This window comes from Microtus oregoni, unplaced genomic scaffold (genome assembly GCF_018167655.1).
Source record: "Microtus oregoni isolate MIOR12 unplaced genomic scaffold, Mior012 000034F_ref0000314, whole genome shotgun sequence".
Lineage (NCBI taxonomy): Eukaryota > Metazoa > Chordata > Mammalia > Rodentia > Cricetidae > Microtus > Microtus oregoni.
In genome coordinates this window covers 5127977-5149972 of record NW_024543093.1, presented here as the reverse complement: position 1 = coordinate 5149972, position 21996 = coordinate 5127977, and the positions used below count along the sequence as shown (strand labels likewise).

The 21996-nt window shown below is 37.8% G+C and overlaps 1 protein-coding gene across 2 annotated transcripts in view; it reads right to left on the bottom strand.

Moving 5' to 3' along the window:
* Window positions 1–21996, bottom strand: part of LOC121432519 (rho-associated protein kinase 2) — a 102570-nt gene that overhangs the window by 62190 nt on the left and 18384 nt on the right. For both annotated transcript variants that reach the window (XM_041630512.1, XM_041630513.1), the window contains exons 2-3: window positions 3812–3893; window positions 1899–1999 (exon numbers count right to left, since the gene is read on the bottom strand). In XM_041630512.1, coding sequence (XP_041486446.1) covers window positions 1899–1999; window positions 3812–3893 — 183 coding nt within the window. The remainder of the gene's footprint in view (window positions 1–1898; window positions 2000–3811; window positions 3894–21996) is intronic.

Below are 21996 nucleotides of genomic sequence, written 5' to 3'. Positions count from 1 at the left end.
ACTTCATCATAATAACATTAGTAGGAACATGGTGTAGGAGGTCCTTCTACGTGCTGTTTTCATTGGTTGAATAAAGAAACTGCCTTGGCCTTTTGATAGGGCAGAACTTAGGCGGAGTAGATAGAACGGAATGCTGGGAGGAAGAAGGGCAGAGCCGAGATGCCATGGATCTCCTGCCTGGGACGGACACCAGTTAGAATCTTGCTGGTAAGCCACAGTCATGTGGCAATGCACAGATTGATGGGAATGGGTTGAACTGGGAAGTAGGAGGTTGGACAATGGGAAGTTGGAGCTGATGGGCCAGGCAGTGTTTAAATGAATACAGTTTCTGTGTGATTATTTCGGGGTTAAGCTAGCTGCGTGGCTGGGACAAAAAGCAGGCCCTCTTTCCTCCCTAAATAACTACTCTAACATTAAAACATGGAAAGCTGGGTCAAGACACGGTGGCATGTGCATTTAATCCCAGTACTCAGGAGTCAGAGGCATGCAGATCTCTGAGCTGGGAGGTCAACCTGGTCTACACAGAAAGATCTTGTCTTAAAACAAAGAATGACCAGTTTGACTAATAAATGTGCCTCAGCTAATACATGTGCACTTGCCTAGCTTATGCATAGCCTTGGGCTAGATCCCCAACACAATGTAAAACAGAGCATGAGGATGCATGCCTGTAAGTACAGAACTTGGAAAGCAGAAGATCAAAAGTTCAAGGTCATCAGCAACCACATATTGAATTCTAGGCCAGCCTAGAATGTAAGAGATCCTATCTAAAAAATACAAAACCAAAAAGCAAACAACTAAAAGAAAAACAAGGATAAGTCAAGATCTATTCAAAATCCAAGTCTAAATTCTAGTATCTCTTCAATAAGTAGAATAAATTTTAAGTATGCAAAAAAACAATATTTTTGTATAAAATGTGATTTAGCTCTATATATAAAATAAGCAATAAAATTAAAAAAAACAGCCCTTAGGAAGTACTCTAGGCAGCATGACTTAGTAATTCACTTAATCCACAGTAATTCCACAGTAACCCTCATAAAATAGGTGCTCCTGTCTCTGTTCTTCAGGTCAGAACTTAGAGAAGAACTTACACTTAAAGTGATCACTGTTTCTCATTGCCATCAAGAGGATAAAACACTGAAGGTTCAAAGAACAGAACTAGAATCTAAGAACAAACACTGAACCTCATGCTTAAGAATTCAAAACAGAATAACCATTATAATGCCTCGTTTAATATAAATACACAATTTAATGTTAAGAGTTATAATATTTACACTTTTACCTCCAGAAATAGTTTCTTCATTGTGATATATGTGTATATATATGATATATACATATCATACATACATATGTATATACACACACATGCATATATATCATACTCACTGTATGGCCGGGCTGGCCTTGAAATAAGAGATTGGTCTGCCTCAATATCCTGAATGCTGGGTGGGATTAAAGACATTTGCCATCATGACCTTTCTTAATAATTATTACAGCTTTCATACAGTATAATGCCAGAGTATAATATAGTATAGTACTAATTTATAGGCAGATCACATGTGAAACCAAACTGGTATTATTCCAAATCACTGTGTTTTAAAGGTGGAATACTGTTAGTAACAGGCTACCTCTTTTGAAAGATGGGAGCACTGAGGCTCAGAAGGATAGAATGACTTCATCAAAGACATAAAACTAATTCCTCAGCTGGGCATGGTGGTGCACGCCTTTAATCCCAGCACTAGAGAAGCAGAGGCAGGCAGATCTCTGCGAGTTTGAGGCCAGCCTGGTCTACAGAGTTGAGTTCCAGGATAGCCAAAGATACACAGAGAAATCTTGTCTCAAAACAAACAAACAAACAAAAACAAAACAAAAAAGGTAGTAAGAACCAAACAAATCCTTACCAACTGAACTTCACCAAAAGCACCTCTTCCAATAACTTTTACAACATCATAATCTTCTGCTTTCATCTGTAACCCTCTGATTTTTTTCACAATTTTCTCATCTATAATAGAAAGATCACCATATTTTAAAGCAATCATTAGAAATATTCAAAAATAGTCAAGTATTTGTAAACATTTTTTACTTCTAGATTCTAGAATTTTCAGCTGATTCTGTTAGTCTTTAAAGGATCCTATTTTAAAACTTTAAAATGTGGGAATCGGTGTAGTATGGTGACAGACTGCTTAGTTAACATGTGAGGTCCTAGGATCTATCCCCAGAATCAAAATAAACACTCTAAGAAGCATGCTATCTCTGCATCAAGGAACCAAAGCTCTGTGATTTGTTGGCACATGTCCATGAAGACCACTAACTGCTAAAGCTGTTCTGCTTCTCATCCCCCTGTATGCAAGAGACATCAAGGACCCAGGCAATCTTGATTCTTTATCAATCATGGCAGAAAGCAATCACAAAGTCAGGCATGTCACCCAGGACCAGGAGGCTAAACATAAGGACTATACATTTCAGGGCAGCCTCAGTGATATTACTAGATGTCATCTCAAAAGAGAAAAGGAAGGAATAAAATTACTTGTAATTCCAAATTTAGTAATGATGCTTTAAAAGGCAGCAATCATATTTCAAAAATATCAACTACTACAGTCAATATTAAATTGAAAAATACCCTAGTACTGACTATTCCAAAAGAAAGGATTTAGCTGCGAGAATAAAGAGGATGCATTAATCATTCTGAAACTTCCCCCCCATTAGACATTTTTAGAATTTTAAATTTTCTGTGTTATATATTTAAGAGTGTGGGTCTGTATGAGTGTGGTGCCCACAGAAACCAGATGAGGAGGCATCAGATTCCCCAGGAGTTAGTAACAGGTGGTTGTGAGCTGCCTGACCTGGGTGCTGGAATCTGAACTCAAGTCCTTAACAGCTGGGCCATCTCCAGGACCCTTGGATTAACTTTTTCCTTTTTTGGAGACTGCCTTGCTTTGTAGTCTAGGCTAGCCTTAAATGCGCAATAGTCCTCCTGCCTCAGCCTCCTGGATTGCTACATATAAGCATAATACACCATGCCCAACTCACTTTGAGAATATATTTTCAGAATCTACTAATTTCAACATAATACTAACAAACATTAAGGATAATCATATATATATATATATATATATACACACACACTAACTGCTATTACATCATTTTTCCTTAACAAGACTAAAACAAAGCTTATCAAAGTCTTCTGGGTAAATAAAAGCAATGTCATAGAATTACAATAATTTAAAATTTTGCTTAGATCAAGCATAAACAAGAGTTATAGGGTCTTAACAATTTCTATAAATCTAATCTTTTAAATTTTATTTAATTTACATATTGTAACTTAGTTTAGCAAACTTACTTTGAAAATACAAAATATTTTTAAATGAAACAAAAAGCACACTTAATACAAGCAAGTTCAATAAGCTAAGAAGAATGACCCCATAGGCTCATATATTCGAATGTTTAGTCACGAGAGAGTGGCATTATTTCCAAGGATTAGAAGGATTAGGAGGTGTGGTCTTATTGGAAGAAACACGTCACCGGAGCTAGGCTTTGGGTTAAGTCCATGCTGGGCCCAATGTCCTTCTTTTGACCTGCAGATCAGGATGCAACTCTCAGCTATTGCTCCAGCATAATGTGTATCATCTGGCTTCCTGCCATAATGGACTAAATCTCTGAAACTGTAATCAAGAGATCATGGTATCTCTTCACAGTAAAAGAGTGGTGACTAGGTCATAGGTTAACAAAGTTAAGAGATATAAGTACCAAAACACATCTCATTTAAAGCTCAGCTATGTGTCCAAACATTAATAGTAAAAATAAATATACTTACATCTATTTAAGAAATTATCTATATTTTTATTTTTTCTCAAAGCAGGAAAATCCAAGTCAAGGACCAAGGAATTTAAGCCATCCTGTTAAAAAATAAAAAGTAAAAAGCAAGTTTTTATAATTCTGAAGCATTCAAAAATCTTTAAATATTATATATGCTATTCCCATTGAGTAAATACGAACCCACATTGATATATTGTACTGACTCTCCATTCCCAACAGCTTGAACAAGTTTTCTAACCTGAGAATGTTAGCTGAGAAGCTGGGAATACACACAAAATCAGAGTTTGGTACTCAGTAAAGCAAAGAAAGATAAATGTAGCTTATAAATTTTTGCTCATTTAAAATAATTTTGTTTATTGCCCATGGAAGGAGGGGAAGGAAGTACCAAAATAAATACGATGACATTGTTCTCCAGGTAAATGGATGGAACCAGAAAGAATCATACTAAGGAAACCCAGACCCAGGTGACAAACACTGCATGTTTTCTCATCGGAGGCCCCTAGTCCCAAATTTTCAGAAGTGAGCACATATCCTAGAATAAATGCAGATAGATGATTTATGAGGCCAGCCTAGGCTTATATTGTCTCACAATAATGCCTGCTTTCTATTTCACCCAGAAAAATCTGCCCTTCAGGGATTTTTTTTTTTTTGGTAAACACTTTGGGGGGTATCAAATATCTGCCTCATCTTACCCCCACCAGCACACACATACTTACCTTTTAAAAGGGAGGTGGATGCGTAAGTATTATGGATGGATATGGATGGTTAAGGAGAATCTAATTCATACTTCTCTGTTCTACTTTACATTTGGTAGCTCATAACATTTTATTTGGAAAGGGAGGAAATTCCCACTATTAGGAAGCAATACAGGGTCTGGAGAGATGGCTCAACAGTTAAGAGCACTGACTGCTCTCTCAGAGAACCTGGGTTCAATTCCCAGTACCCACACTGCAGCTTACAACTGTCTTTAATTCTAGTTCCAGGGAACCTGACACCCTCACACAGAAATACACACAGACAAAACACTAAAACACATAAAAATTAACCGATTTTTTAAATGAGGTTTTTAAAAGGAAGCAATACTAAAGCCAAATAATATGTACAAATGTAGCTTTTAAAGTGGTTAGTAACCACTGCCACCTATAACTGCTGCTTACCATCCCTTCATTTCTGGCACTCCCCTGAGCAGGACTAAGGATTTCTTGTCCATCAAGTACATATTAGCAACTCATTAAACAAAACAAAATTATACATGTCAGGTAGTAGTGGTACAGGCCTTTAATTCCAGCACTCAGGAGGCAGAGTTAGGCCATCTCAAAGAAAAAAAAAAAATCAAGCCTTGGGGATTCAATCAAGGCTGCAAGTGCGGACATGTTTGTGATGTTGGGCACAACTGCCAAGAGACTTAGTGATCACAACTTTATTAATTACCACAAATTTTCTTACTCTTTTGGTTAAAAGTCTGATCCTATTCTAATTTCTCCAATATTCATGTGCATGGCTTTTCAGAACACATATTTTGGGGCTGACAGGACAGCAAGATGGGTAAAGGCATCTATCTACCACCAAGTCTGACAACCTGGTTCAGTCTCTGACTCCCACATAATAGGAAAGAGAATTCCCAAGTTGTTCTCTGACTTCTTGTGCACATACACTAACACCCACACATTAAAAACGAATCATCATCCAACAAGTCATTTAAGAACCCAGACAATGATGTTACTGTCCTGAATTGAATCAAGCATTGAACCAATTTTCATTAAATGTAATGATAATGATTTGGAAAATCTAGCTTTTCTGTTTTGCTCCATTTACATCAAAGGAGCAACTCTAAAAATCCAGACAGTGCCAGAAAACATCAGTTCTCTCAGTATTTTGCTTTGTTTTGACTGATATATATCAGAAACAATTAGTGGAAAATGCAGTTTTCTTGACATCATATGCCTTGGAAGGTGCTGAAGAATAAGAAACGAGAAGAGCAAGGAAACTGCACTGACAGACTTACTAGACGGCTGGAGAAAAGCACTCACATGTTCTACTCTACCGTCAAATACATGCTGGCCACTGTTGTAACAGAAACAACCAAAGAAGACAAATGCATACTCAGCATCAAATTACTTCTTTAATACTAATACTAAAGAAAGCTTTTCTAACAGTCACCAGGGCAGAGGTGGTTCTATGGCTGAAACACAAAACTCTTGAACGCCACATACTTTTAAGATCTGTCCTCTATCAGAGAACATAGAAACTTACGAACAGTGCTAAACACATTCAAAGAACAAGTTTTTACAACCAAGGCACAGAACGCTGTAATACATCATCTCACTAACACTAAAATTTTATAAAAATAAGGGTGTGAAAGTGTTAAGAAAATATTTTCAATCCTTTGTGGTGAGCTGAAAAACTACCACAAAAGCTTCTACTTTTATACAAAAGTTTTCAGGGTAATCTTTCACAACACACTTCAAAAAGTCATTGAACTTACAGATGAATTATATATTCTTCTATAAAAAATTAAATTGCTCTAAATTTACTGAGTTTGCCTCACTATAACAAGTTATTAACAACAGTATCCTGGTGAATACTTTTAGTGAGAGGTCTAAGTAAGGACAACAGAAAATGACAAAAAACAATTTTTAATATTTTGAAAAGTACTGCTATAGAGGAAATATTTTGACAAGGGGTGTCTGGAAATGTCACCAGGAATATGTGAGTACTGCTGAGTAACATGTTCTGCATCTTGGGATGAATAAACTATGTTAACTTGCATGCTTAAAATCTTTAAACTATATTCTGGGGTTGGAAAAATGGCCCAGCATCTAAGAGCACTAACTGTTCTTCCAGAGGACCCGGGTTCAATTCCCATTACCCACATGGCAGCTTACAGCTGTCTGTAGCTTCTGTTCCAGGGATCTGGTGCCCTCATACAGACATAAGTGCAGGCAAAACACCAATGTATATGAAATAAAATTAAAATTAAAAAAGCAATCTTTAAACTATATGCTAAACCAGCTACAACTAAAAGCAGCTGCATTATTTTTGCTAGTTTACTTTGTCGCATCGCTGTTGCTGCTTACTGTTAGGTGCATGTACATGAACTACTGAAAAACAGTTTTAGAAGAACTAAGTTCCACCTTTATATAGTAATGCCCTCTTTATCTCTGAAGGGAGTGTTCTGCTGTGCACAGTGCCTAATGTTAATAAAGTCCCTCTAGTCTGTTACAGAGCATACACAAAAGATACCTTGCCCTTGAGGGCAAGGGCACCAACTAGCTCCTTGTGGTGACAGAGGCAGCGCAACTGAGTGGATTAAAATACAAAATTGTATTATTAAAATACAAAAATGCAGCTAATCTAGTTCATTTTTACAATCTACCCTCTATCACCAGAGAAAGCAGAGGCTTACTAAGTCTCAACAACCACAAAAAAAGTTATTAGTTGGTGAACAGAATCAACAAATTTACTACCTGGTGTGTTGTGTGCCCTTCTGTTATGGAATGTTATTCTAACTATGTAAAGGTGTGTTAACATTTGTTTCTGCTGCTTTTGTTACCCATGCAATGACCTGTTACATTTGTTTGATTAAATAAAATTAACCTGGGGTCAGGAGGCTGAGTCAGCAACTAACTGACAGGAGGAACTAAGTGTAGAGAGGGTTCTTTAGTGGGAAACAGGAACAAGGAGAGGTTAGCTACTGCACTAGCAGGATTTTACCTCAACCTTTGAATCCTGATCTACAGAAGGATAGAGATTTAGATAAAGTTTCCTTTAGAGGCCAGATGTCTCTGCTGTAAGGTACTATTACAACCTTCTGGGGCCTTTGATGGCATTAAAAGACTAAATAGTTAGCTTTAGTTTTCCTTAGTTATGACAGAAAGTAAGTCAGGTATAAAACTTTGGAATCACTAAGATAGATGATGGAGTACTGTAGTAGGAGGCCACTTGTTCGTCCCAGCCACCCAGAACCAAAATAACCACACAAAAACTATTTTTAAAAAAAACAAAAAAACAAAAAACACTGCTTGGCCCATTAGCTCTAACTTCTTATTGGCTAACTCTTACATCTTAATTAAACCCATTTCTATTCATCTGTGTATCGCCACATGGCTACGGCTTACCAGCTAAAGTTCTGGCTTCTGTCTCCGGCAGGGCTACATGAAATCTCTCTAACTCTGCCCTTTCCTCTCTGAGCATTCAGTTTAGTTTTCCCCACCTACCTAAGTTCTGCCCTGCCATAGGTCGAAAGCAGTTTCTTTATTCATTAATGGTAATCACAACATACAGAGGGGAATCCCATGTCACCTCCCCTTTCCTGTGTAAATAAAAAAGGAAGGTTTTAACTTTAACATAGTAAAATTACATATAACAAAACAGGTATCAAGCAAGAATTACAGTTCTTTTATCGTAACTAAGGAAAACTGTAACTATAAATTCTTCAACTATATCAAAGACTCCAGAAGGATATAATATTACCTAAGTAAACAGGAAACACATTGTAAGCAACTTCCAAGACTCTAGAATTGACAGAGACATCTCACTGCCTGGACAGTCACCCAAAGTTCTTCTGTACCGTTGGGGCATCCATCTTCAGCCTACAGGCCCATAGTATCTGGCAGAGTTTTCCATGAAGCAGGAAATTTCAAAGACAGTTCTGCCTATATCGGCAGTTTGTCAGTCACTTTCTTCTGTGCCCTGAAGAATGTCTTGCAGACTCTTTCATGAAGCAGGAACCCCGCAGGCCCTTTCTCACCTTTAGGCAAGTTCAGCAGTCATCTCTCTGTGGGTCCTGCATGTCCAGTTCATCAAGCAGTCCAGGCAAGAGCAGTTTCTTGCCCAAATGGCTAATCAACTCTAGAAGGAGCCTCTTCAATGCCCATCTTCCTCTTGAAGTAATTGGTGCTGCCAGGAGCAGATGTGTCTCATTGTCATGAAAAGTCCTAAATTCTTAAACATTTTAAATGCCATATTCTGAAGGTCTTTGAAAGTTTGAAGAATGTCTGTCCACCTGAAATACATCTCTGTGCATCTAGAAAATCTAACTAACATGACTATAAGCTTGACTATTATAGATAATTATCTATTAACCTATATTTCTTAATTATACATTACATTTCTAAATGAGCTGCACAAACACAATACCTTAATCAAGATCAGAAATACATATACACAGCATAACAAAACTGACCTTAAATCTGTATCAATAAACCAACCCATACCAATGAAAATCTCTATAGCAGAGTATTTTCTCTGAATTTGCTAAATACAAATGGATTGAATACTGTAAATGTAATTCTTACTTGAAAACTTTTTTTTGTATACAGTTTTACTATGTTAAAGCTAAGACTTTTCATTTAAGTTAGACAAAAAGGGGGAAGTGTTGTAGAATATTAGTTTAAGATGTGTTACATTCATTTATGCTATGGAATATTTGTTAACAATGCAAAAATGTGTCACAATCTTTTTTTTTTTGTGTGTGTGTGTGTGTGTGGATTTTTCGAGACAGGGTTTCTCCATAGCTTTTGGTTCCTGTCCTGGAACTAGCTCTTATACACCAGGCTGGCCTCGAAATCACAGAGATCCGCCTGCCTCTGCCTCCTGAGTTCTGGGATTAAAGGCGTGCACCACCACCACCCAGCATGTCACATTATTTTATGTTGCATTTGTTTAACTTTGTAAAGCCTGTCTAATACACCTGATTGGTCTAATAAAGTCCTGAATGGCCAACAGCTAGGCAGAAGAGAGAAACAGGCAGGGCTGGCATGCAGAGAAAATAAATAGGAGGAGAAATCTAAGAGAAGGGAGAAGAGAGAAGAGTGAGAAAAGGAGGAGAGGAGGACACTAAAGGCCAGCCACACAGTCAGCCATGGAGTAGGAAGAGAAGAAAGATATATAGACTAAAGAGAGGTAAAAAGCCCAGAGGCAAAACATAGTTAAAGAGAAATGGGATAATTTAAGTTAGAAAAGCTGGCTAGGAACAAGTCAAACTAAGGCCAGGCATTCATAAGTAATAAGTCTCTCTGTATTTATTTGGGAGCTCAGTGGCAGGCTTCCAAAGAACAAAGGGGAGGGGGACTACGTCCTTCATTTGTATCTTTATAAAAAACAAAAAAACGAAACAAAAACCAAACAAACAAAAAACAGAAACTATGACAGTCCAGCCAGGAGCAAAGTAAATTCAAGTGAGAACCTGATTTTCAAAATCACTGCAATGATATGAAGACAAACTTTAAAAACTGTAAAGTATTTTTTATTTAGTGAAAAAGATTGATACATTAGTAAAATCAAGTAATATTTTAAATGTTTATTTGGAAATATACCTTTCATTTTAAAACTTCTATTTTATGTATAATGCACTATATAAATAACAAAACATCTATTTTCAAATATTTTTAAAAATTCCTTCCTAACAGGTCACAAGATTCGGACTCTATACAAGGAGTAGGTGTTTCTCCTTGTTCCCGGTTCTCCATAACCATTCTTCTTCATCCCTTTCTGAGAATTCAGCTTTACATCAGATCACCTATGACTCACTACCATTTCTTAATATGCTACCCGCAACCCCCCAAGGCTCTCTAATCTCAGTCTCTATAATGCCCTTGTGCATTGTTACACTGTCCAAGACTAATCTTATAATTAAACATTCATTCCCATGATAATATCACCAATAACCACAACACCTCCATAATTTCAATTTTAAATACTTTGTCTCCACTTTAAGCACCATCTTATCTTTCTAGTGTACTCTAATGCAGTGGTTCTCAACATGTAGGTAACAACTCCTTTGAGGGTTGAATGACCCTTTTACAAGGGTTGCATATTAGATATCCTGCATATCAGATACTTACATTATGATTTATAACAATAGCAAAATTACAATTATGAAGTAGCTACAAAAAATTTATAATTTTGGAGTCATCACAAAATGAGGAACTGTATTAAAGAGTCACAGCATTAGAAAGGTTGAAAAGCACGACTCTAAATGCCTCTCTTTTAGTCAGGGTTGTTACAGGGAGCGGGCCCCTTGTTCCAGTCGCTTGGTTATCTTACACCCAAAATAATCACACAGAAATTGTATTCATGAAAACACTGCCAGGCCATTAGCTCTAGCCTCCTATTGGCTGTGTTCACCATGAGGTCGTGGCTTACTGGGAAAGATTTAGCATGTCTGGCCTGGCATTTCCATGGCGGCTCTCTGACTCTTCCTCCCAGAATTCAGTTCTGTGTTCTCTGCCTACCTAAGTTCTGCCCTATCAGGCCAAGCAGTTTCTTTATTGATTAACCAATGAAAGCAACACATAAACAGAAGGACCTCCTACACCACAGGGTTTCTATTGATACCATGACAATGGCAATCCTATAAGAAAACATTGGGATGGCTTGCTTATAATTTTAGAGGTTCAGTCCATTATCATCATGGCCAGCAGACATGGTGCTGGCCACCTCTTGATCAGGCCACAGGAAATGATTGCAACACTGAGTAAACCTTATGCCAAAGAGACCTCAAAGCCTGTCTCCACAGTAATACACTTCCTTCAACAAGTCGACAATTCCAATATTCCTTTGATTCAACAGCAACTTTTAATCCAGATTCTGTCTCTTCCTACTCTGCTTCATCCTCTTCCTTCCCATACTCTTCATAGAACGTAAACTCCACAGCCAATCATCACAATCACACCCTTCCACTTATGTCCCAGCTGGTCTCTCAATCCTACTATTCTGACTGACAACATTGATGGCCCAATTCTTTCTCTACTCAATTCTCATTCACATTCACTCATATATTTATTCTCTCTCTTTTGTTCCTTTCATTATTATTAAAATACATTACTCCTTTTATAGTAGGAAAACAAAGGCTCTTGAAGCCACTTCCTACACAGCCCTTTATCTTTAAAAGAAAATTGTTTGAAAGAAATATTTACAGTAGCTGTCATCAGCTCTGGTGCTCCCATCAATTTAGGCCTCAATCCAATGAGTTCTACCCCCACCTACTACAATAACAGAACAGTTCAAGCTCATTAATGACCTACACACCATTCAGTGACCAGATCTGCTCACATCTGTGGTAGTCTCTGTGCAATTCTTGAGAATCTTTCTTCAGTTGGCTTTGATAAATACAAATGATTTTCTAGTATCTTTCCCATTGTCCCATCTGTCTCCATCATTGGCTTTTTCCTGTGCTGGCTTCCTGCATTTTAAACCCACTTGCTCTATAGCATTCATTCTATTTCATGTCTGCAAATGCCATCTGTGTGCTAATGGGTTCTAAATTCATTGTCTTTCCCATCAAAGAAAGAAAAAAAAAACCCTCAAATCCATGACAAGTCTCTCAAACAACATCCAAAGCTGTGTCCTATTTCTTCTCACTACAACCACATCTACTCAGTCTTACACATCTCAATGAATAGCAATCCCACCCCTCCCAATACTCAGACCATTTGGGTATCAAGCCGGACCTCTTCTCTCTTAAGCTCAAATTTAACACACACAAATCCTGCTAGCATGGCTTTCGAAGTGAATCCGGAGCCCCTCCAGTTGCACCAACCCTACAAGTCACCATTACTTTGCAAGCTTGAGTTCTTGTAAACACCTACTACCAAGCTTTTTTGTGGTCTTGCCTTCCCCTCCTCTAAGATTACTTAACAAAATGGCCAAGAATGCTTCTGTCACTCTGCTACTCAGAATATCCAATATCTTCCTACTTCAATGTGAGTAAAGCACAAACTCCCAGTTATGAACTAACTTATCTATTACTTTTACTCATTCTGTCGCAGCCAAACTGACCTTTTAAAAGTTTTAGAGTCACCAAGGGAGCCTCATGCATGGAGTGAATAAAACTGGAATAGATAGGTAGATGATAGATCAGCAACTAGGGGCTTATCAAGAAGGGATATGTGAGCAGCACCCATAGCCCTGTGTGGTTAAGAGACTGGCTCCATATGGAGAAACCAGACAAGTTAACCATAAAACAACAGGAGTCTACTTCACATCAGCAGCAGAAGTGCAAACACAGAAGAAGTGGCTGGAATAACGAACAGTACTGGAGTGAAACAGGGAGTGTCGATGTGAATTTGTGGATCTCAAGATCTAAAGACAGACATGGAAATGTGAACCCAGTTGTTGTGCAGGCCTGCTTCCTCTCTCCCTCATTCTCTCTACCCTACACCCTGGATCTATACCCAGATCTTTTCCCTGGATTTAGCTTTTTGAAGTAGAGGTTCTCAGCCTGTGGGTCACAACCCCTTTGGGGATTGAACAACCCTTACACAGTAGTCACCTAACACCATCCTGCATATCAGATATTTACAATGTGACTGATAACAGCATCAAAATTAAGGTTATGAAGTAGCAACAAAAAATAATTTTATGGCTAGGAGTCACCATAAGAACTGTATTAAAAGGTCACAGTGTTAACAAGGTTGACAACCTCTGGTTTAAAAGGGTCTAGTTACAGAGATACTCCAACAGCCATGAGCCCATTTAACATTCATCTTGGCTTTGAAATACTACTCCCAACAAGGAGAAAGTCCTTAAGGAAATGGCTGATTCCGAGGCTGAAGCAAGAAAATGACAAGATGATTCCATGGTATCTTTTACCAAAAAGAAAAGTATAGCAGTCATAAAATGGCATTATCTACTCACATGCACTGTATACTTTTAAAGCCAATATAGTTATAGAAAATTAAGGGAATTTTGAGTGAGGAACACATAAGACCATTCTTATTATTTCTGCAAGCTTTCTGAGGCTTTAAAATTACTTGACGCTTTTTTCCCCCAAGACAGGGTTTCTCTGTGTAACAGCCCTAGTTGTCCTAAAACTCATGCTGTAGACCAAGTTGGCCTAGAACTCACAGAGATCCGCCTGCCTTTGACTCCCGAGTGCTGGGATTAAAGGTGTGTGCCACCATCACCTAGCTTACTTGAGGTATTTTTGAAGCTATGTTTTTAATTGAAATAAAATACCACTTTCCTCCCTTGGGCCCCTCCAGTTACCCGCCTTAAGCCTCTTCCATGTTCCCCCACACCGTTTCAGGTTTATAACAACATCATCATCATTATCATCATCACTATTATTATTGAGTGTATTTGTGTACAACTTGCTGTGTCTATTTTTGTTGCATATTTGCATATGGTTTCAGGGCTGACCACTTTGGATTGAAAACCAAAAGGGCGCTCATGCCTGGGAGAAGTTAACTGTCCTCCTGGTGGTTATCAGTTGCCTATAGTTCTTGTCTAGGGGTGGGGCCCCACAAAACCTTCTCCCTTCTATGTTAACATGCTCACTGCAATTGTCACAGTTCTGGTCTTGTTTACGCAGCCATTTTTGGAGAGACTGTTTCACAGCAGACGTCCTCATATTCTGGCTCTTAAGAATCATTCTGTTCCCTCTTCTATGCATAGTGACTGATGGTGACAATTCAAAGGGGGCATGAAGGCTAGCATGGGATGAATGGCCTCTAGTGGCAAATCTGGGCTCTGACCAGAGCTAGTTAGAAAGTAAGCAGTGGCAGATGTTCTAGTCTTACCCTACATGCTGCAGAAGCCAGTGTTTTATAATAGTAATGGAGCGTTACCCTCCCCCAGAATAAAATCTTGCAGAAGAATACTAACTAATGAATGTACAGGAATAAATAAACTAGAAAACCGCCATCTGATAACAGCAAATTAAAAATTGGGAGAAATTTCAATAGATTCTAAAACTAGTGAGTAAAAGTAAAATAAAAATATGGTTTTTACATACTCCAAGTACCTCCTCACAAAGTAGCAGGGGCTAGAGAGAAGGCTCGGTATTCAGAGCATGTGCAGTTCTTGCAGAAGATAAGGGTTCTGTTCCCAACATCCACATGGCAGCTCACAACATACTCACTAATCACGAAAAAGAAAAACTGAGAGACAGCAGAGATTCTCTTTAAACAAGTGGTCAGCACTAACATCACCAACGATCACACCAAATACATAACCACCTAAAAGATTTGAAAATACAGCAACATTTCTGTGATATCAGCCAAAAATACCAGCAGGTTCTAACCAACAGGAAACACTAGAAAACCCAAGTTCAGAGATAGCAAGTTGTAATCTTCAAAACTCTTTGGAGAGCAGCAAGGTCAAAAGAAAGGCTTATCAGGGCTGTTCCAGATGGAAAGACTTAGAGAGGCATGAAAATTAGATGAAATGCTTGACACTAGATCACCATCACTTTGAATCAAGATTACTTGGACAATATTTGAAGGGGGTCTCTATGTAAAGGGTGTACAAAAGTTATTTTCAATTGTTTCAAAATAAAAGAAAGGCCTTTAAAGTGGGTTATGCCAGGCATGTTCTCGGCTCAGACTGTAGACAAGCTATTTCCCTCCAGAGGACTCACACTGTACTGTATTTCCCAGCCAGATCTCTACTTTTCAAGATTTTACTTTCTAAACTTTAAACACTGTGTCCTGGTCCTTCTTTCCCCTTACCTTATATACCAACTACTATAATATGGCTCCCATATTATATAAAAAATAAACTGGCGGAAAGAGAATGTTGATGTTTTGGTCATTGCAACAATTCCAAGACTCAACTTCAGAGTTAAGCTGGGGTGGAAGGAATAAATAGTAACTCATATTATTGGGATATAAATTAACACTCAATCAAAAAATAGGTTCACTTTCTCAATAAAATGCAATGCACTATGAAACAGGTAACCTAACTCCACTGATGCTCTGGTATATCTTTTCTACAAAACTCTACAACAGGAATGAATGACCTAATAGTCTTGTTCCAAGGAGCTTAGTGAGTAAGCCTACTTCCATGCGAAAGCTAGTACTGAAGCCAGCTAACACAGCAAGAGAATACCAGCACCACATGAAATTCAGTATTAAAACACCAAATAAGGCTAGGCATAGTAGTGCATTCCAGCTACTAGAAGGGTGAGGGAAAAATTAATGAGCTCTTGAATCCAAATAAAGTTTTAAAAAGGGAACGGGGTATGATGGTACACCCTCTAATACTGGAAGGAGAGTCAAGAGGACTCAAAGCCAGCCTAGGCTACATAGAGAATTTCAAGGCTAGACTGGGCTACATGAAAGTATACTAAAAACAAACAAATGAGTTGTGCAGAGAATGCAGCTCTGCGGCTTGGCTGGCATGTATGAACCCCTGGGTTCAATTCCCAGCATTAAAAAAAAAAAATAAAATAAACAAGAATTAATTACATCAGACTTGATTACAAAATACAAGTACATGCAGGTAGAAATTCCTCGACAGAAAACAGGATAACACAGAATTTGCTAGGGAATGAAAGTGGTGTAAACCAAGAGATATGTATAAATAAGGTTTATATATTTCATTATCATATTGCCTGGGAAAACTACCAAAGTTATAATTAAAATAACCACAATGGTTTCAATTAGTTTTAGTATTATAACTAAATAATCTATATTTAATGCAAGGGGAATCCAAAAATTCTACGGCTTCTATACACAAAGTAAAGCGTTCAAATCAGTAGCTTCATTTCACAAATGCTCATTTCTCATGGTCTGCCAGGTAATAATGCTGGCCTTCATGTGCATAACTGTCAGAATCACAACAGTAAAAAAATATCATAAGCCAGGTAAGGGGGTGCACACCTGTAGACCTAGTTACCCAAGAATCTGAGAGAGAATTCATTTAGCACTTGAGTTCAAGGTCAGTTTGGGCAGCAGCACAATAAAATGGGGATGGGGTGGTAACAACTCTAAAGCAAAACAACTTTTTAAAATATAAAAAATTTGTAAAAATCTGTATTTTTAAGAGTATAAGAATTAGAAAATCAAAATAACAAGTTTAGATAAGTCAATAAAATAAAGAAGATGCATAATAAGCAAGACTGTGAGGGAGGGGATAAAATAATCATAAATAATAATCCCAAGCACAATAAGGAAATACACATACACACACACACACACACACACAACTTTCAAAAAAAGTAAATTCTAAAATGGTAAATTAAACCCCAATAATTACATTTGTTATGAATAGAAAAAGTAACCAATTAAAATAGGCGCAAACATCAAACAAAGCAGACTTTAAGAAAATAGATAAAAGAAAATGTCATAATATAATGACTCTACTTGAAGATGCTAAATACAGTTCCTAAATACATATGAGCAGAATTGATAGAAGCAAAGAAAAACAAACAAACAAAAAAACCTAATAAATGACAGACAAATGCAATAAACCTTTCCTGGCCAAAGAAACAGTAGCCAACAGGAGCAAATGTAAGACAGTAAAAATCATCAACAAACTTGATCTTCAAAAACTGTTAAAGATATTTTAAGATTTATTTTTATTTTCTTATTTATGAGTGTGTATGCTAGTGTGCTGAGTACATGGCATTTTTGTGGGGGTGCCTACAAAGGCCAGAAGTCTTTGTAGGGTTCATGGGAGCCCCTAGAGCAGGTTACAGGTGGTTGGAAGCTGCCTGACATTGGTGCTGGAATCTGAAAAGCACTCTTATCCATTGAACCATCTCTTCAGCCAAAATGGGGTTTTGTTGTTGTTTTGGGTTTTTTAAGGTTTATTTATTAATTATGTGTACAGCATCTGCCTACGTGTATCCCTGAAGGCCAGAAGAGGGCACCAGATTTTATTACACTGTTGTGAGCCACCGTGTAGTTGCTGGGAATTGAACTCAGGACCTCTGGAAGAACAGTAAGTGCTCTTAACCCCTGAGCCATCACTCACCCTGTTGTTTTGTTTTATTTTTTAAGACAGTCTCACTATTTAGCCTTGGCTGGCCTAGAACTTGCCCTATAGACCAGAGTGCTCAACCTCAGAGATCTGCCTCCCTCTACCTCTGTACAGGGAGTAAAAGTACTCAGATTAAAAGCAACAGCTACCATACCTTGCCTTCCAGGTATACATTTTTTTTTTAATTTCATAAAACATGTACAAAATGAACTGGAGAAATGGCTCAGTGGTTAAGAGAACTTGCTGCTCTTGCAGAGGACCTGATTTCGGTTCCATGTCTGGCAGTTTCATTACCTTCTGTAACTCCAGCTCCAAGGGATTCCACACACTCCTCTAGCCTCAGAGTAGGTATGTACACATACACAAACACGCATGCACGCACACGTACACGCAGCATAGAAACATAAATACACAAAGAGACAATCTTTTTTTTAAAAAAGGACACAGTATAGAAAATGATCACACACTGAGCCACGAGTTTCAAATTTTAAAGGGCTAGATATATAGCTTCCTTATAAAAGCAAAATGTAGCAAAAACAGTAGTGAAGAGCTGATTCTCTTATCTACATCATGTACTTTTACACACAGCACAACCCCAAGTTCAATGCTCTGTAACACAACACACTGACCTGCACTAATCTTTTATTTATTTATTTATTTATTTATTTATTTAAGATTTCTGCCTCCTCCCCGCCACCGCCTCCCGTTTACCTCCCCCTCCCCCAATTAAGTCCCCCTCCCTCATCAGCCCGAAGAGCAATCAGGGTTCCCTGCCCTGTGGGAAGTCCAAGGACCACCCACCTCCATCCAGGTCTAGTAAGGTGAGCATCCAAACTGCCTAGGCTCCCACAAAGCCAGTACGCTGCACTAATCTTTTTAACATACCTGGAACGAATGACATGCAGTTTTAGTTGCTACTGTATCCAAGGTTAATAATGCCATGTCTTTTGCCAGAATTGATAAAATGCTTCACTTTCTTTTGACCCCCAGTACAAGCTTTGACAAACAAATCCAACAATATGGATGAATTGAGGGAAAAAAAACTATGCAAAATTGCACAAAAATATATGCTTTTAGAGTGTAGGTTTTAATTTCTAAGAAATTCTAGAAGAAACACTTTATTATGACAGAAAAGATTAAGTTGTTAGAGAACATTGGAGATTAGACTCACTGTAAAAGGTAATCAGGAAACTTTATAGAGGGAGAAAAGCATTGTATATCTTGGTTGTGCTGGTTAATTGATTAATTAATAGGAAAAAATGGTATATTGCTGAATGAATAAAGCATTATGACAAATAAAAAAGCAAAACTGGCCACAAAAGCCTTTGCATTTCACTTTGCAACAGTGAATGTCTCTCATCTGATATCTCCTTACAGTAACTATGATTTATGTGCTATCTATATGTCCTATAAAGAAAGCGATTCTACCTTTTCTGTTAGCATTATTCACTCAAACACAATATTTATTAAATGCACTGAAAATACTATCATGAATGGTATAAAGTTTGATTTACTGGAAAGTACATTTGTGGGAACCAACACATTATAATTTCCAACATACCACATATCATACTTACTTGTGTAAAATGAGGTCTAATATCTGCTATACTTTACATACCATCAAATCTATTAAGTTTAAAATAATACAGGTGGAAAATATCATTCATTTTTCCTTCCAAAGTTCCTTATAACAAATCACTGTTGAAATTAGCAGCATTCAGTCAACTCATAAAACATTACTTGTAAGCCAAGGAGTGGGAAAATTTAACACACATTGAACAGAATATGAGGTAAAACTGATTGTGAAATGACAAGATACCACACAAATAATGATTAAGAACATTAAAGGAATAACTATATTCCTTACATATGTAAAAGATATGGAACAAAAAGAGCAAGCCAAGTGATGATGCACGCACTTTTAATTCCAGCTCTTGGGAGGTATAGGCAAGGGGATCTCTGAGTTCAAGGCCAGCTTGGTCTACAGAGAGAGTTCTAGGACAGTCAGGGCTACGTAGAGAAACCCTGTCTCAAAAGACAAGCAAAAAGAGTAATGCAAATAGATGACTCGAAATAAACTAGACACAAAGGCAAATATTGAATGAGTCTATGTGAACAATTTGCAGAGAAGTATAGCAAAGGTTACAGTGCAGATAGGGAGTTGCTGCTTAATAGGTACTTCTATTTTATGTAATGAAAATTTAAAAATAGATCATGCTGATGGCTGCACAATACTATGAATGTGTTGTGCCACTGAATTGCACATTTAAAGTGACAGAAATGGAAAAATCTATCTCATGTGCATCTGACAATACATTTTTTTAAGTTCAAGAAACACTTAGAATGTCCAATACAAATATGTAATACAGGGTACAGGATACAGATCAAAATGTTAGAAACAAAAAAAAAATACCATGTGTGAGACACACAGTACACTAGATGTGACTAAAAGAAGACTAGAGACTGAAAAAGACAAGGGAACCTATCACAGAGCAGCAAACAGAAGAAACCAGAGCTGAAGCACCATCTTTCAGTAATGTGCCAATTTGATCCCCACAAAGGAAGAGGAGAGTGGCACCTGCTACTTGTTCTCCACACTTTTTAGGTAAGGTGTTTTCTTTTGGTGCAATCATGCAAATTTACCCAAAATAGGACACTTAAGACCCAAGAATGGGCACTATTCAAAAAAGAATGCTCCAAAAATGTTATAAAACCAGAAATTACCTCCATGCTTGTGAGAACCTAACAAGCTAATGTAATGTTTACATTGAGCATAGTAAGCACTCCAAGAATTGACAGCTAAGTATGAAGGAAAATAATCAGAAAAGGGGAGAAGCAAGATACAGGAACCAAGCTGGGAGGTGGTGGTACACGCCTTAAATCCCAGCACAAGAGGCAAAGGCAGGCAGATCTCTGTGGGTGCGAAGACAGCCTGGTCTACAGAACAAGTTCCAGGGCAGTCAGAACTACACAGAGAAATCCCGTCTCAAAAGACAAAAACAAAAAAGAACCTGAATCTAAACGAAGTATCCATCTGCTCTGTCCAGAGAAACACACTTAAATTTTCCTAAATGTATGGGATGGGAAATTTATCATTTAAGTATTTTAGGTTAAGGAGTCCATTAAGTCAAGCATTTTAGAATAAGTACTTCATCTGGTGAATAGAAAACTATAGGACTACAAAAATTGGAGCAACGACCATTGAAGAAAAAAATGATACAGAAATGGTAGGACAGTCATTTGAGCAGGAAAGGAGCAAGCAGGGCAGCAAGAGAGAAACATGAACTATGATTAGGAGGTGCACTAGCAGGACTGGACTTCTGGCTTGACCCAGGAGAAATGATAGAAGAAATACTGAGACCAAAGAGGCAGATTTGCAAGAGGAGGAGAAGTAATATAACTGTGATCTAACCTATGACAGACTATAGTGAACCACGTAGAGATGCCAGCAGATGAATCCATCTCAGTCTAAAGCACCAACACAAGCAGGTGAATAAAACATAAGTCATCAACACATAAACGATCAAGCACCTGCAAATACACAGATCTGAGGTAAGTTATAGAAGTAATCGCGGGTTCTTTCTAAGGTCATTTGGTTACTTATTTTGTTTACAAGACATTTGGACATCATTAACAAAATTAGAAATGAGAACTAAGAGAAATTAAAGTCAATAAGTTTGTCAGCTAGAAAGAAAGAGAGATCCAAAGGACAGTTGAGGAATCTTTCTGATGATAGGCAGAACACCGTGTGAAACAGAAGGAAAGGAAGAGCAAATGGTACTAAGAAGATAAACTGGTGTGTCAAGAAACAGGAAATTTAAGGGCTCTCTCTCTTCTTGATGACTTCTATTTTCCAGGAAACAGGAACATCATTTGTAGAGGAGACTTTGTTTCTAAGTTGAAAGAAAGTCCTAACAAGAATTACCCTAGGGCCTTGACAGTCTCAGGGACTGGAGTCCAAGAGTCTCAGTGTTGCTAATCCAGTTAGTTGTCTGACTGTTCTCCATCACTACTCAACAAACACCTTTTGTTTAGAGCTGAGACAAACTGAGCTGGAACCTACATTGAGCCAGATGTATATAGTAGAGATTCACTGGTGCAAGGAAACAAGAGTTATAAAAGAGATTTGAACTGATGGACATTGCACGCTTGCCTTCTAGTGAAGGAACATTTAGGGGTGCTCAGGCCTTACATCTCAGAAGTCTGAACAGTAAGTTAGTGAAAGAATAAAGAAGCTTAGAGCAGGACTGGAAGCATGATCTAAAACAGCAAAGTGGATTTCAGGTAATGGTGAGATCCAGAACAGATCATGGGATTCAGTGAGTGAATTAAATAAAGAGAAAGACAGTGAGGGGTGATGGAATTAGGAGACAACTCTTGAGTACTCTGTCCACGTAACCACTAAGTTCATACTAAAGAGCAGTGCCAAACACTTATGGCAAGCCTGTACCAGATGCCTATACCTTTAACAAATAA